General features: G+C 46.8%; 1 protein-coding gene across 1 annotated transcript in view; it reads left to right on the top strand.

Moving 5' to 3' along the window:
- The window catches only part of LOC134358252 (threonine--tRNA ligase 1, cytoplasmic-like), a 95,757-nt gene that overhangs the window by 63,696 nt on the left and 15,355 nt on the right, over positions 1 to 16,706 (top strand). Inside the window, exons 10-12 of the mRNA XM_063070267.1 lie at positions 2,177 to 2,343; positions 8,675 to 8,837; positions 9,981 to 10,118. Of these exons, the coding sequence (XP_062926337.1) occupies positions 2,177 to 2,343; positions 8,675 to 8,837; positions 9,981 to 10,118 (468 nt within the window). The remainder of the gene's footprint in view (positions 1 to 2,176; positions 2,344 to 8,674; positions 8,838 to 9,980; positions 10,119 to 16,706) is intronic.

Raw genomic sequence — 16,706 nt, 5'->3', positions numbered from 1 at the left:
TTCCCACTCCCTCATTGGTTACTCTCCCTCATACATGGCCCTCTATCTTTCTCTCTTCCATGCGTCTATCTAAGAGTTTCTTAAATGTCCCTAACGTATCTGCCTCTAACACCACCCCTGGCAGGGTGTTCCACATATTCACCACTCTGTGTATAAAACTTATCTCCAACATCCCCTGTACTTTCTTCCAATCACTTTAAAATGATGCCCCCTCATATCACGAGGAATTCTACAGATGCTGGAAATTCAAGCAACACACATCAAAGTTCATATCATATCAGCCCCTCATATCAGCCATTTCTGCCCTGGGAAAAAGTCTCTGACTGTCCACTTTGTCAATACTTTTATTGTTTTGTACACCTCTCTCAAGTCGCCTCGCATCCTCTTCCACTCCAAAGGGAAAAGCCTGATCTCGCTCAACTGATAAGATGTGCACTCTAATCCAGGCGGCATTCTGGTAAATCTCCTCTGCACCCACTCAAAAGCTTCCATGTCTTCTATAATGAGACAAGCCAAATTGAATTCAATAATTCCAGGTTTGGTCCAACCAGAGTTTTATGGAGCTACAACATTACCTCATGGTCTTGAACTCAATCCTCCAACTAATGAAGGCCAACACACCATACACCTTCATAACAACCCTATCATCTTGTGCAGCAACTGTTCCTCCGCAGTGCTGAGAATCCTGCCACTAACCCTGTATTCTGCCCTCAAATTTGACCTTCCAGAGTGAATCATCTCACACTTTGCTAGCTTGAACTGCGTCTGCCAAAGGGTGGAGAAAGTTGGACAGACTGCTGCTTCATCAACATGTTGTAAAAAAAACTCAAGTTTATGTGTAAACACGATAGGGCTTGTGCTGTGATGGTTCTCACAGGGGTATAGACTGCAGACAGGTCAGGCTCAAGTGAGGAGTAGTGAAAGCAAAGGGGTGATGTGTTTTGATCTTCTGGGGATTGACCAACTCCTCCCAAACAGTGACAAAGCTGATAGAGCCACTGCCTCACAGTTCCAGAGACCTGAGTTCAATCCAGACCCGGGTACTGTCTTTGTGAAGTTTGCATGTTCTCCTTGTGACTACGTGGGTTTCCTGTGGACGTGATGATTTCCTCCCACATTCCAAGATGTGCGGTTTGGGAAGTGAATTGATTTCTCTAAATTATTCATGTGTTGGTGAGTGGTAGAATATGGGGTTGATGATGGGAGAGTGTGGGCGGGGGAACCCGGGGGGCACGGGCGTGGGAACCCGCGGGTGCAGGCGGGGGGTCCTGGGGGTGTGGGCGGGGGAACCCGGGGGTGCGAGCAGGAGAATCTGGAAGTGTCAACAGGTGAATTCAGGATGTTGGCAGGAAAATCTGGGGGTGTTGCCAGAGAATTGTCATTCATAATGGTGTACTTGCACTTTTTTAAAGAGGAGTTTGGAGCTGTCCCTGAGCTGATCCACCGTTACCAAAGTCAACCAGCTGGTCTTTCTGCACTGCTGTGTTCAACAGCTTGCTCTGTGGAAACCGTCAGCCCAATGAAACATCCAGCAGCAGATGTTACTCTTCAGAAATAAAAACAGGAAATGTTGGAAATAGTTTGGGTGGAAAGTAAGCAGAGTTAATGTTTCGCGTCAAAGACCTTTCATATGACAGAGAATCTTTGACTTGAAATGTTAACTGTTTCATTATCTGCCTGACCTATTAAGTTCCAGCATTTTCTGTTTATCACATTGTCCTTAAGTCATAGTCATAGTCATACTTTATTGATCCCGGGGGAAATTGGTTTTCGTTACAGTTGCACCATAAATAATAAATAGCAATAGAACCATAAATAGTTAAATAGTAATATGTAAATTATGCCAGTAAATTGTGAAATAAGTCCAGGACCAGCCTATTGGCTCAGGGAGTCTGACCCTCCAAGGGAGGAGTTGTAAAGTTTGATGGCCACAGGCAGGAATGACTTCCTATGACGCTCTGTGTTGCATCTCGGTGGAATGAGTCTCTGGCTAAATGTACTCCTGTGCCCAACCAGTACATTATGTAGTGGATGGGAGACATTGACCAAGATGGTATGCAACTTGGACAGCATCCTCTTTTCAGACACCTTTTTTTAAGAAGGTGCTTCATCAGATGTGAAACGTTAAGTGAATACAGGGATGTCAGGTTTGACTGACTGTCTGTTCCTGTTACAGTCAGAGTATCGAAGACGTGGATTCACTGAAGTGGTCTCTCCAAATATTTACAGCAGCCATCTGTGGGAGTTGTCTGGCCACTGGCAGCACTACTACAATAACATGTTCACCTTCGATGTGGAGAAGGAGATGTTTGCCCTGAAACCCATGAACTGTCCCGGACACTGGTATGTACCAAGTGCAAAGTCTGGTTTTGGAAAATTGACTATTTTTAAATTCTCAGCAGATATTTGGAGGATTTGTTTTGTCCTGTGGGTGACCAGTGCTTGTTGCCAGTTTAGTTTTCTGCATGGGCCTACATTCATCTATCTGGAGGAATCCAAGGTCTCTTTCTTGTGGACCAGAATGTAAAAACAAGGATGCAACACTAAGGCATTTTAAGGCATTGGCGAGGCCTCACTTGGAGTATTGTGAGCAGTTTTGGGCCCCCTTGTCTAAGAAAGGGTATGCTGACATTGGAGGTTCCCAAGAAGGATTCTGGGAATGAAAGGCACATCCGATGCCTCTGGAATTACACTGGAATTTAGAAGAATGAGGTGAGGGGGAGGGTCTCATTGAAACCTATCGAATATTGAAAGCCCTCGATAGGCTGGATGTGGAGAAGATGTTTCCTGTAGTGGGTGAGTCTTGGACCAGAGGGCGCATCCACAGAATTGAGGGACATCCATTTGTAACAGAGATGAGAAGGAATCTTTTTTAGCCAGAGGATGGTGAATCTGTGGAATTCATCGCCACAGATGGCTGTGGAGGCCAAGTCATGGAGTGTATTTAAGGTGGAGGTTAATAGATTCTTGATAAATCATGCTGTGAAAGGTTTCGAGGAGAAGGCAGGAGAATGGGTTGAGAGGCAAATGAATCAGCCATGATGGAATGGTGGAGCAGACTCAATGGACGGAATGGCTTGGTCCTATCTCTTATGGTCTAATGGTCTTTCCCTCAAAGCACTCGACCCTTTCTACTTTATACTTTATTGTCGCCAAACAATTGGTACTGCAACGTACAATCATCACAGCAATATTTGATTCTGCGCTTCCCACTCCCTGGATTACAAATATTAAATATTAAAAATAGTAAAAATTAGTAAATATTAAAAATTCAAATTATAAATCATAAATAGAAAATAGAACAATGGAAAGTAAGGTAGTGCAAAAAAAACCGAGAGGCAGGTCCGGATATTTGGAGGGTACGGCCCAGATCCGGGTCAGGATCAGTTCAGCAGTCTGATCACAGTTGGAAAGAAGCTGTTCCCAAATCTGGCCACGAGTCTTCAAGCTCCTAAGCCTTCTCCTGGAGGGAAGGGGGACAAAAAGTGTGTTAGCTGGGTGGGTCGTGTCCTTGATTATCCTGGCAGCTCTGCTTCGACAGCGTGCTGTGTAAAGTGAGTCCACGGACAGAAGATTGGTTTGTGTGATGTCCTGCGCCATGTTCACGATCTTCTGCAGCTTCTTTCAGTCTTGGACAGGACAACTTCCATACCAGGTTGTGATGCACCCTAGAAGAATGCATTCTACGGTGCATCTATAAAAATTAGTGAGGGTTTTAGGGGACAAGCCAAATGTCTTTAGTTTTCTCAGGAAGTAAAGGCGCTGGTGGGCCTTCTTGGCAGTGGACTCTGCTTGGTTGGACCAAGTCAGGTCATTTGTGATATTGACCCCGAAGAACTTAAAGCTTTTGACCTGTTCCACTTGCGCACCACCGATATGTAAATTGGGTTGTGTGTTCCACTACTCCTTCTGAAGTCAACAACCAATTCCTTCGTCTTGCTGACATTGAGGGATAGGTTATTGTCTTTGCACCATGCCACCAGGTTCTTAATTTCCTCTCTGTACTCAAACTCATCATTACCTGAGATACAGCCTACAATTGTTGTGTCATCAGCTACACAATCATGGGTGTACAGTGAGTACAGCAGCAGGCTGAGTACACAGTCTTGTGGGGCACCGGTACTCAGAGTGATTGTAGAGGAGAGCTTGTCCCCTATTTTAACAGCCTGGGTCCTGTCTGTGAGGAAGTTGAAGATCCAGCTGCAGATCCGAGTACTAAGGCCCAGGTTCTGGAGCTTAGGAATCAGTTTATTTGGAATGATGGTATTAAAGGCAGAGCTGTAGTCGGTGAAAAGGAGCCTTACGTATGCGTCTTTATTCTCCATGTGTTCTAAGGAGGAATGTAGGGCCAGAGAGATGGCATCTGCCGTTGACCTGTTGCTCCGATACACAAATTGCAAAGCGTCGAGGTTGATCGGTAGGCTGTGGTTGATGTGTGCCATAATCAATCTCTCGAAGCACTTCATAGCAATTGATGTCAGAGCCACAGGTCGATAGTCATTCAGGCATGCCACCTTGCTCTTCTTCGGCACTGGGATTATCATTGCCTTCTTAAAATACGAGGGGATCTTAGACTGAAGCAAGGAGCAGTTGAAGATGTCAGCAAACACTCCAGCTAGCCCGCTTGCACAGGCCCGGAAAACCTGTCCTGGGACGCCATCTGGGTCTGTCGCCTTCCTTGGATTTATCTTCAGGAGGGCCCTTCTAATGTCCTCCTCGGTGACGATGAATCTCGAGGCCACCAGGTCCGATTCATCCGGAGGGAGCGGGACGCTCTTCTTCTTTTTGAATCTTGTGTAGAATACGTTAAGTTCGTCAAGAAGAGAAGCGCCACAGTTATTGATATTCCCAGCCTTTTCTTTGTGCCCAGTGATCTCATTTAGACCCTGCCATAGTCTACTGGCATCCCTCTGGTTAGCCTGGGCTTCCAACTTGGCTCGATATTTCCTCTTGGCGCCCTTAATGGCTTTCCGGAGTTCACGCCTGGATTCCGTGTAGCGACTGGTATCCCCAGACCTAAAAGCTGCAGCTCTAGCCTTTAAAAGGGACTTGACCTCATAATTCATCCAAGGTTTCTGGTTAGGAATACCCGGATCGTCTTGCGAGACACACAGTCCTCCGTGCCTTTCCAAATAAAGTCTGTGACAGCTGAGGCATACTCATCGAGATTAGCTGCCGAGTCCCTGAATACTAACCAGTCCACCGATTCAAAGCAGTCAGGGAGGGCCTCATCTGTTTCCTCCGTCCAACGTGACACTACTTTTGACACCGTGACCTCCCGCTTCAGTTTCTGTTTGTAAGCCGGGAGGAGGAGTACAGCCTGATGGTCCGATTTTCTGAAGTGAGGTCGTGGGACGGAACGGTGGGGATCCTTGACTGCTGTTTAGCAGTGGTCAAGTATATTCGGGCCTCTAGTGGGGCAGGAGACATGTTGGTATAACTTTGGCAGTGCGTTTCTGAGGTTGGCCTGGTTAAAGTCCCCGGCTGTAATGAGCAAAGCCTCCTGGTACCTGGTCTCAAGTTCACTGATGTTGGCATACAGTATGTTCAGAGCACACTCCAGGTCCACCTGGGGAATGTAGACCGCTGTCAGTATGACCGAGGTGAATTCCTGTGACAGATAGTAGGGACGACACTTCACCGACAGGTGTTCCAGGTTTGGGCTGCAGGAGCTTGTCAGTAACACTGTGTCCGAGCACCACGCAGTGTTGATCAGTAGGCAGACACCACCTCCCCTCGTCTTGCCCGAAGACGCCATGCGGTCCATCTGATGGATCGAAAATCCCTCCAGTGGGATGGCACAGTCGGGGGTGGCAGGGGACAGCCAGGTCTCAGTGAAACAATATACACAGCAGTTCTGCATCTCCCTGCAGTAGGTGAGTCTCCCTTTAAGATCATCCACCTTGTTCTCTATGGCTTGCACATTAGCTAGTAGGATGGTGGGCATAGGGACCCTGAAGCCCCTCAGCTTCAATCTGACCAGCAGTCCAGCTCTTTTCCCATGCTTCCTCGGTAAATAGTGCATCTTTCCAGGTTTCCATCAGTGCAGTGTGTTGTTGTCAGCTCTTTGAGGTAGGTGGACTCGTCCCACGGGAATCAATCGGCGGGGCGGGTCGCGTCGTCGTGTGCTCCGGGTTGGGCTGAGTAACAGGGGAGGCTCCACTGCCACTTCCAGCTGCCGGGGGCCCAGGCTGTCGATTGGGTTGGGCCCCGAAGCTGACACTTAATCCCGGATGGCCGGGCTCCTGGCTGAAACAAGTCCTTAAGCCGAGCTACGGTTGCGGAGACCTCCGCTCCAGCCGAGCCTCGGGCTCGATTTCCGAGGTTGGCAGCGGAGGCCTCACTTCCGGCTGCTGTGGATGGCCACCAAAGGGGGCTTTACGGTGGTTGCTCCGGGGAAGCGACTGGGGAACCTTGAGGTCTCTGCCGTCACTTCTGTGTGGTCGTCTGCTCCGGAGAGGTGCTGATTGGAATGGGCCGTGTCTCCAAGCGCTCCGGCACGGTAGCAGACCACGGGTCTCCGGGAACGTGGTGGGCCTCGCTGGTCAGGTCCAGGTGCGGTCTGGAGTTTAAGAAGCAATTCTGGCGCGGTGGTCTCCAGCTGGGTCAGTAGCTTCGCCAGGGTGTTGTTTATCTTGATCTTGCTAAATTGGAGGTTTAGAAGGGTTTCTCGGATATAGGATAGTGGAGAGGGCAGTTTGCTTGGGAGAGCACACGCAAAGTCGCCGGTTACCGGTGCCATCTTTAACCACAGAGTCTATGCAGACCCTCGTAGACCCCACAGTGTCCGGCTTGTAGCTGAGATTGTTTTTTTATTCATTTACTGTGGGTGTCACCAGCTAAGCCAGCAGTTATTGTTCTTCCCTAGTTGTCCTTGAGAAGGTGATGATGAGCTGCAGTCCCTGAGGTGTAGTACACCCACAGTGCTGTTAGGGAGGGAATTCCATGATTCCTGGCATAATTTACTTTTTACTATTTAACTATTCCTGGCATAATTTACTTTCACTTTTTACTATTGAACTATTTATGGTTTATTACTATTTATTATTTATGGTGCAACTGTCACAAAAACCAGTTTCCCCCGGGATCAATAAAGTATGACTATGACTATTTTGACCCAGCGACAGTGAGTGGCGATATGTTTCCAAGTCAGGATGGTGAGTGACTTGGAAGGGGATTTCCAAGTGGTGGTGTTCCCAGGTATCTGCTGTTTTCGTCCTTCTAGATGGTAGTGGTCATGGGTCTGGAAGGTGCTGCCTTGGGAACATCGGTGTGTTGTTGCTGTGCATCTTGTAGATACTACACACTGCTGCAACCGTTTGTCGATGGTGGAGGGATTGGATGCTGGTGGAAGGGGTACTAATCATGGCTGCCTTGTACTGGATGGTGTTGAGCTTCGTAAGTGTTGATGGAGCTGCATTCATCCAGGCGAGTGGCGAGTATTCCATTTCACTCCTGACCTGAGCTTTGTAGATGGTGAACAGGCTTTGGGGGGGTGGGGGGGGTGCAGGTTCAGGAGGTGAGTTACACATTGCAGGATTCGTAACCTTTGACCTGCTTTGGTAGCCACTGTGTTTATATGGCTAGACCAGTTCAATTTCCTGTCAATGATAACCCCCAGGATGTTGGTAGTAGGGGATTCAATGATGGTGATGCCATTGAATGTCAAGGAACAATGGTTAGGGTCTCTCCTGGTGGAGATGGTCATTGCCTGGCACTTGTGTGGCTCGAATGTCACTTGCCACTTGTCAGCCCAAGCCTGGATATTGTCCAAGTCCTTCTGCATTCGGGTATGAGCTGCTTCACTATCTGAGGAGTTGCGAATGGTGCAGAACATTGTGCATTCATCTGTGAACATTTTCACTTCTGACCTCGTGACAGAAGGAAATCATCAATGAAGCAGCTGAAGATGGTTGGCTCTAGGACACTTCCCGGAGGAACTCCTGCAGTGATGTCCTGAGGATGAGATGATTGACTTCCAATCACCACAACCATCTTCCTTTGTGTCAGGTATGATTCCAAACAACTGAGGGTTTTCCCCCTAATTCCCGTTGACTCCAGTTTAGCTAGGGCACCTTGATGCCATACTCAGTCAAATGCTGCTGTGATGTCAAGGGCTCTCACTCTCACCTCACCTCACCTCTGGTATTTAGCTCTTTGGTCCAGGTTTGGACCAAGGAGGTGATGAGGTCAGGAACTGAGTGGCCTTGACGGACCCAAACTGGGCATCCGTAAGCAGGTTATTGCTGAGTGGGTGCTGCATGATAGCACTGTTGATGACCCCTTTCATTGCTTTGCTGATGATTGAGGGTAGGCTGATAGGCCAGTAATTAGTTGGGTTGGACTTGTCCTGTTTCTTGTGTACAGGACATACCTGGCCAATTTTCCACATTGCCGGGTCGATGCCGGTGTTATAGCTGTACTGGAACAACTTGGTTAGTGGTGTGGCAAGTTCTGGAGCACAAGTTGGGATTTTGTCTGGGCCCATGGCCTTCACAGTGATTGGTTACAAACCAGTCAACTAAATCTCAGTGAAAATAAGAAAAACTGCAAATGGTGAAAATCTGAAATAAGCAGAAAGTGCAGTTTTGGTCAAGCTGCATCTGTGGGAAGAGGCTTCAGATAAATGCTTCTTCATTAGAACACTTTGCTCATCTGCTGTACTCTCTTTCAGCTTGATCTTCAACCATCGCCCACGATCTTGGCGTGAGCTGCCACTTCGGTTAGCTGACTTTGGCGTTCTTCATCGCAATGAGCTATCAGAGACATTGACCGGGCTGACCAGGGTGCGGCGGTTTGAGCAGGACGATGGCCACATCTTTTGCACGGTGGAGCAGGTGGGTGACACAGTGCTCCTGGGCTTACAGCTCAGCTTGGTCTTGATCAGTGCTACTTCCTCAAACCACAAAGAGAAATCAGCTCAGTTCCTTACACTTAAGGTGCTGACTCTCCCTGGGGCATGGCCCCTAGAGATACTGACTGTTCTGTTGGCCGAACTGATGTGCTCACTGTTAGTCTGTGGCAGCCCCTGCTAAGCTATGGGCCTTTACTCTGTGTAGTCAGAAGAAAGAGGAATATCCGTGACTGGTCTCATGGATCTTTCTGGATCCTGTTCAGGTGCGAGGCTTTTATCCCTGTCCTTTCAGACTGAGAGGATTGTGTGGGTTGCCATAAGGCAAAGAGAAAGACAATGTCCAGGCGAGGATGACTGCAGCAGTGTGTAGTCAACCCAGGCAAGGAGACCTTTGAAGTGACAATGCTGGACCCCAGATAGGCTGGGGTGACTGTGGTAGTGTGTCATTAAACCAGTCAAGTGGGGCCTCAAAAGTGAGACCTTCTGTCGAAAGATCTTTGAAGAACATTGCTTTCCTTTACACAACAGGGCATGCCGGAGACTGACAAGATGGGAATATAACTGACGGATGTGAAATACCCAACAACAAAGAGACAATTACTTTACTAACTTCAAAGTGTGATTGGTTGTCATCTTGTAGTCTCGATTGACTTTTAATATCTCTATTGTGAATTGTGGTTGATCTTGCAAGAAAGAAATTCAAAGAAACACACTTTACCAAATGGTCAATATCCATGGCTGGTAAGCCAATTCTGCATAAAAATAGCAGTTTTCTGTTCAGCACAGTGTGAAGTAAAGGATGCTTGAATCATAAGACTGGCATGTGTCCTAGGTCTGTTTGTTTTATTGTATTATGGAGGACAGTATCATCAGAGCCGAGAGTATTTAAACTGTGACTAGATGATGAATCGCCACGTATAAATTTGCAGTTGCACAAAAGATGTGGATTATCTTGAATTGCTGGTGTGTGTGTCTGAAATGTACTTGGGGACTGTTAAACCTGAAGGATTATATCTTCCTGCAGATTGAGGAGGAGATAAAGGGTTGCCTTGACTTCTTGAATTGTTGGCATGTGTGTCTGGAGTGTACTTGGTGACTGTTAAACCTGAAGGATTATATCTTGCAGATTGAAGAGGAGATACAGGGTTGCCTTGACTTCTTGCATTCGGTGTATGGAGTACTTGGCTTCACTTTCCAGCTGAAACTCTCCACACGGCCAGAGATGTTTCTGGGAGATGTGGACACATGGAATAAAGCAGAAGAGGTGAGTGTTGACTGGGCAGCACGATTATCTGTGGAAGGACAACATTGAATAAGAGGCTGCCCTTGGGCCCTCTTACTCATGGACGCAGGAGCTGAGTTCAAGCTAGCTGGAAAGCAAGCATCCCAATCCAGCATTTTTGTTGTCCAATATTTCAAATTAAAGATGAAAGGTTAGCTTTATTTGTCACATGCACATTGAAACACACAGTGAAATGCGTTGTTTATGTCATCGGCCAACCCAAGTGTTGCCACCCACCACACTTCTGGTGCCAATAGAGCATGCCCACAACTCACTGACCAGAACCAGTATGTATTCGGAATGTGGGAGGAAACGGGAACATCCAGAGGAAACCCATGTGGTCATGGGGAGATGGTAGAAACTCTTTGCAGACAGCGGTGGAATTGAACCAGGGTCGCTGGCACTGTAAAGCGTTACACCGACCGCGATGATACTGTGCCATCCATTTGGGGCCATGGTATAAAGGAATGTTCTGGATTGTTACGTTGTACTGAATACATCCTGTACAACATCTGGCCTTTTTTATTTCTAACCTTAATGTTATGGGTCACAGTTTTGAGGAGTTTATATTTATTCTGCACTACCTCTTGGGACAATCCATAGGGAGTTTTTTTTCTGTCTCCAGCCTGCAGTATACCTGCTCTGAGAGTGTTTGATGATAACATCAAGAAATTTCTTCAGAATCCAACCATGCTGTAACAGCCAGGGATCCGACCAATATGCTGGAGGAACTCAATGGGTCAGGCAGCATCTGGGGATGAGGGAGGGGAAAATAGATCCTTCATCTGGTTCATTCCTCCACCCACAGATGCTGCTGGACCTACTGAGTTCCTCCAGTGTTAGTATTTTCCTCCATGTTCCAACATTTGTTGTCATGTGTGTTTTTAATCCAAGGTTCTTTTTGAAGTCAGGAAAGTGGCACAGAACGTTTTGCTTCATGATCATTTTGTTAAGCTCTAATAGAACAAAGAGAATCAGAAATGTAGAGTTGCAAAAGTCAAGAGGCTATGAAAAAAGAACCGAGAAAGAAGAAAAGATAGCAGGGCAATATGTTCAGCTCTTCTGCATTTTGAATGGAAGAAACATTCCATTCAAATTTGCAGATAAGAGTTATCCGATCAGACAGTCTGTATTCCAATAGATCGAAACCAAGAAGTTTCCAGAATCATGTAAAGAACTGTAACCACCAGGGGACATAGTGAACATATTGTGTATTGACCACAAGACAAAGGAGCAGAATGAGGCCATTTGGCCCATCAAGTCTGCTCTGCCATTCAATCATGGCAGATTCTTTATTCCCCTCCTCAACCACATTCCCTGACCTTCTCCCCTTAACCTTTGTCTAATCAAGAACCTGTCAATCTCTGCCTTAAGTTCGCCCAACGACCTGGCCTGCACATTTGCACAATAAATTTTTCAAATTTACCACCCTCAGGCTAAAGAAATTTCTCTGTATCTTTGTCTTAAAAGGATGCCCCTCTGTCCTGAGGCTGTGCCTTCTTGTCCTAGATTCCCCCACCATGGGAAACATTCTTTCCACATCTTACTCTGACTAAGCCTTTCAACATTTGAAAGGTTTCAGTGAGATGCTCCCTCATCTTTCTAAATTTCAGCGAGTACAGACCCAGAGCCATCCTTGTATGATAACCTTTTCATTTCTGGAATCATCCTTGTGAACCTCCTCTGGACCCTCTCCAATGCCAGCCCATCTTTTTTGAGATAAGGAGCCTAAAACTGTTCACAATACTCAAGGTGAGGCCTCACCAGTGCCTTATAAAGCCTCAGCATCACATCCCTGCTCTTGTATTCCAGACCTCTTGAAATGAATATTAACATTGCATCTGCCTTCCTCACCACTGACTCTACCTGCAAGTTAACCTTTAGGGTGTTCTGCACAAGGACTCCCAAATCCTTTTGCATCTCACATTTTTGGATTTTCTCCACATTTTGGAAATAGTTTGCACATTTATTTCTATGACCAAAGCGCGTGACCATGCATTTTCCAACATTGTAATTCATTTGGCACTTTCATGCCCATTCTCCTAATCTGTCTCAGTCCTTCTGCAGCCTATCTGTTTCCTCAACACTACCTGCCCCTCCACCATTCTTCGTATCATCTGCCACCTTGTAAACAAAGCCATCTATTCCATCATCTAAATCATTGATATAGACCATAGGACAAGACAAAGGAGCAGAAGTCGGCCATTCGGCCCATCGAGTCTGCTCTGCCATTTTATCATGAGCTGATCCATTCTCCCATTTAGTCCCACTCCCCCGCCTTCTCACCATAACCTTTGATGCCCTGGCTACTCAGATACCTATCAATGTCTGCCTTAAATACACCCAATGACTTAGCCTCCACTGCTGCCCGTGGCAACAAATTCCATAGATTCACCACCCTCTGACTAAAAAAATTCCTTCGCATTTCCGTTCTGAATGGGTGCCCTTCAATCCTTTAGTCATGCCCTCTCGTACTAGACTCCCCCATCATGGGAGACAACTTTGCCACATCCACTCTGTCCATGCCTTTCAACATTCGAAATGTTTCTATGAGGTCTCTCCTCATTCTTCTAAACTCCAAGGAATACAGTCCAAGAGCGGACAAACGTTCCTCATATGTTAACCCTCTCATTCCCGGAATCATTCTAATAAATCTTCTCTGTACCCTCTCCAATGTCAGCACATCCTTTCTTAAATAAGGAGACCAAAACTGCCCACAGTACTGCAAGTGAGGTCTCACCAGCGCTTTATGGAGCCTCAACATCACATCCCTGCTCCTGTACTCTATTCCTCTGAAAATGAATGCCAACATTGCATTCGCCTTCTTTACTACTGACTCAAACTGGAGGTTAACTTTAAGGGTATCCTGTACGAGGACTCCCAAGTCCTGTTGCATCTCCGCACTTTGAATTCTTTCCCCATTTAAATAATAATATGCCCGTTTATTTTTTCTGCCAAAGTGCATAACCATACACTTTCCAACATTGTACTTCATTTGCCACTTCTCTGCCCATTCTTCCAATCGATCCAAGTCTCTCTGCAGACTCTCCATTTCCTCAGCACTACCGGCCCCTCCACCTATCTTCGTATCGTCAGCAAACTTAGCCACAAAGCCATCTATTCCATAATCCAAATCGTTGATGTACAATGTAAAAAGAAGCAGCCCCAACACTGATCCCTGCGGACACCACTGGTAACCGGCAGCCAACCAGAATAGGATCCCCCTAATCAGTTCCCCTCTACCACCACTCTGCTCCGTCTAGCAGAATTAGTCCTTACTCTTAATAATTTCTCCTTTTGCTCCTCCCATTTCCTCCAAACTAAAGGTGTAGCTATGGGCACCCGTATGGGTCCTAGCTATGCCTGCCTTTTTGTTGGGTTTGTGGAACAATCTATGTTCCGTGCCTATTCTGGTATCTGTCCCCCACTTTTCCTTCGCTACATCGACGACTGCATTGGCGCTGCTTCCTGCACGCATGCAGAACTCGTTGACTTTATTAGCTTTGCCTCCAACTTTCACCCTGCCCTCAAGTTTACCTGGTCCATTTCCGACACCTCCCTCCCCTTTCTAGATCTTTCTGTCTCTGTCTCTGGAGACAGCTTATCCACTGATGTCTACTATAAGCCTACTGACTCTCACAGCTATCTGGACTATTCCTCTTCTCACCCTGTCTCTTGCAAAAACGCCATCCCCTTCTCGCAATTCCTCCGTCTCCGCCACATCTGCTCTCAGGATGAGGCTTTTCATTCTAGGACGAGGGAGATGTCTTCATTTTTTAAAGAAAGGGGCTTCCCTTCCTCCACTATCAACTCTGCTCTTAAACGCATCTCCCCCATTTCACGTACATCTGCTCTCACTCCATCCTCCCACGACCCCACTAGGAATAGGGTTCCCCTGGTCCTCACCTACCACCCCACCAGCCTCCGGGTCCAACATATTATTCTCCGTAACTTCCGCCACCTCCAACGGGATCCCACCACTAAGCATATCTTTCCCTCCCCCCCTCTCTCTGCATTCCGCAGGGTTCGCTCCCTACACAACTCCCTTGTCCATTCATCCCCCCCATCCCTCCCCACTGATCTCCCTCCTGGCACTTATCCGTGTAAGCGGAACAAGTGCTACACATGCCCTTACACTTCCTCCCTTACCACCATTCAGGGCCCCAAACAGTCCTTCCAGGTGAGGCATCACTTCACCTGTGAGTCGACTGGGGTGATATACTGCGTCCGGTGCTCCCGATGTGGCCTTTTATATATTGGTGAGACCCGACGCAGACTGGGAGACCGCTTTGCTGAACATCTACGCTCTGTCCGCCAGAGAAAGCAGGATCTCCCAGTGGCCACACATTTTAATTCCACATCCCATTCCCATTCTGACATGTCTATCCACGGCCTCCTCTACTGTAAAGATGAAGCCACACTCAGGTTGGAGGAACAACACCTTATATTCCGTATGGGTAGCCTCCAACCTGATGGCATGAACATTGACTTCTCTAACTTCCGCTAGGCCCCACCTCCCCCTCGTACCCCATCTGTTACTCTTTTTTATGCACACATTCTTTCTCTCACTCTCCTTTTTCTCCCTCTGTCCCTCTGAATATACCTCTTGCCCATCCTCTGGGTCACCCCCCCCCGTCTTTCTTCCCGGACCTCCTGTCCCATGATCCTCTCGTTTCCCCTTCTGCCTATCACCTGTCCAGCTCTCGGCTCCATCCCTCCCCCTCCTGTCTTCTCCTATCATTTTGCATCTCCCCCTCCCCCTCCAGCTTTCAAATCCCTTACTCACTCTTCCTTCAGTTAGTCCTGACGAAGGGTCTCGGCCTGAAACGTCGACTGCGCCTCTTCCTATAGATGCTGCCTGGCCTGCTGCGTTCACCAGCAACTTTGATGTATGTTGCTAGGATCCCTTTATTCCCACTCTCTGTTTCCTGCCAATCAGCCAACGCTCTATCCACGTATGTAACTTTCCCGTAATTCCATGGGCTCTTATCTTGTTAAGTAGCCTCATGTGTGGCACCTTGTCAAGGGCCTTCTGAAAATCCAAATGTACAACATCCACTGCATCTCCCTTGTCTAGCCTACTGGTAATTTCCTCAAAAAATTGTAATAGGTTTGTCAGGCGGGATTTTCCTTTGAGGAATCCATGCTGAGTTCTGCCTATCTTGTCATATGCCTCCAGGTACTCTGTAACCTCATACTTGACAATCGACTCCAACAACTTCCCAACCACCGATGTCAACCTAACAGGTCTATAATTTCTTTTTTGCTTCTTTGCCCCCTTCTTAAATAGCGGAGTGACATTTGCAATCTTCCAGTCCTCCGGAACCATGCCAGAATCTATTGACTTTTGAATGATCATCGCTAATGCCTCTGCCATCTCCACAGCTACTTCCTTAGAATACGCGGGTGCATTCCATCTGGTCCGGGAGATTTATCTTGCTTTAGACTATTCAGCTTCCTGAGTACTTTCTCTGTCGTAATTGTGACTGCGCACACTTCTCTTCCCTGCCACCCTTGAGTGTCCGGTGTACTGATGTCTTCCTCAGTGAAGACTGATGCAAAATATACTGGCAGCCAACCAGAAAAGGATCCTTTTTATTCTCTAACTGGTCTATAATTTCCTTTCTGCTGCCTTCCTCTTTTCTTAAAGAGTGGAGTGACATTTGCAATTTTCTATTCTTCTGGCACCATGCCAGAGTCTAGTGATTTTTTTTAAAGATCATTACTAATGCCTCCATAATCTCTAGCGCAACCCCTTTCAGAACTCTGGGGTGCAGCTCATCTGGTCTGGGTGACTTATGTACCCTTGGGTCTTGCAGCTTTTTGAGCATCTCCCTTGTAAATAGTAACTGCACTCACCTCTCTTCCCTCACAAACTACAACATCTGGCACACTGCTAGTGTCTTCCACAGTGAAGACTGATGCAAAATACTCACTTAGTTCATCAGCCATCTCCTTGTCCCCCATTATAATTTCTCCAGCCTCATTTTCTAGTGGTCCTATGTCCACTTTCATCGCTCTTTTCTTTTTTACTTGGAAAAAAACTTTCACTCTCCAGTTTGATGTTGTTTACTAGCTTGCTTCCATATTTCATCTTTTCCCTCCTAATGACTCTTTTTGTTGCTCTCTGTAGGTTTTTAAAAGCTTCCCAATTCTCTATCTAACTGCTAATTTTTGCTTTGCTGTATGTCCTCTCTTTTGCTTTTATATCAGCTTTGACATACCTTGTCAGCTACAGTTGTACTATTTTGACATTTGAGTATTTCTTCATTTTTGGAATGCATCTACCTTGCATCTTCCTCAGTTTTCCCAGAAACTCACACTATTTCTGGTCTGCTGTCATCCCTGCCAGCAGCTCCTTCCAATTTACTTTGGCCAAATCCTCTCTCATACCTCTGTAATTTCCTTTACTCTACTGAAATACTACTGCATTAGACTTTACTTTCTCCCTATCAAATTTCAAGTTGAACTCAAATCATAGTGTGATCACTGCCTCATTAGGGTTCTTTTACCTGAAACTCCCTAAATGCCTCTGGTTTATTACATAACACCCAATCCAGTATAGCTGAT

Source organism: Mobula hypostoma, chromosome 18, assembly GCF_963921235.1.
Source record: "Mobula hypostoma chromosome 18, sMobHyp1.1, whole genome shotgun sequence".
Taxonomy (NCBI): Eukaryota; Metazoa; Chordata; class Chondrichthyes; order Myliobatiformes; family Myliobatidae; genus Mobula; species Mobula hypostoma.
This window is presented reverse-complemented; position numbering and strand designations above follow the sequence as displayed.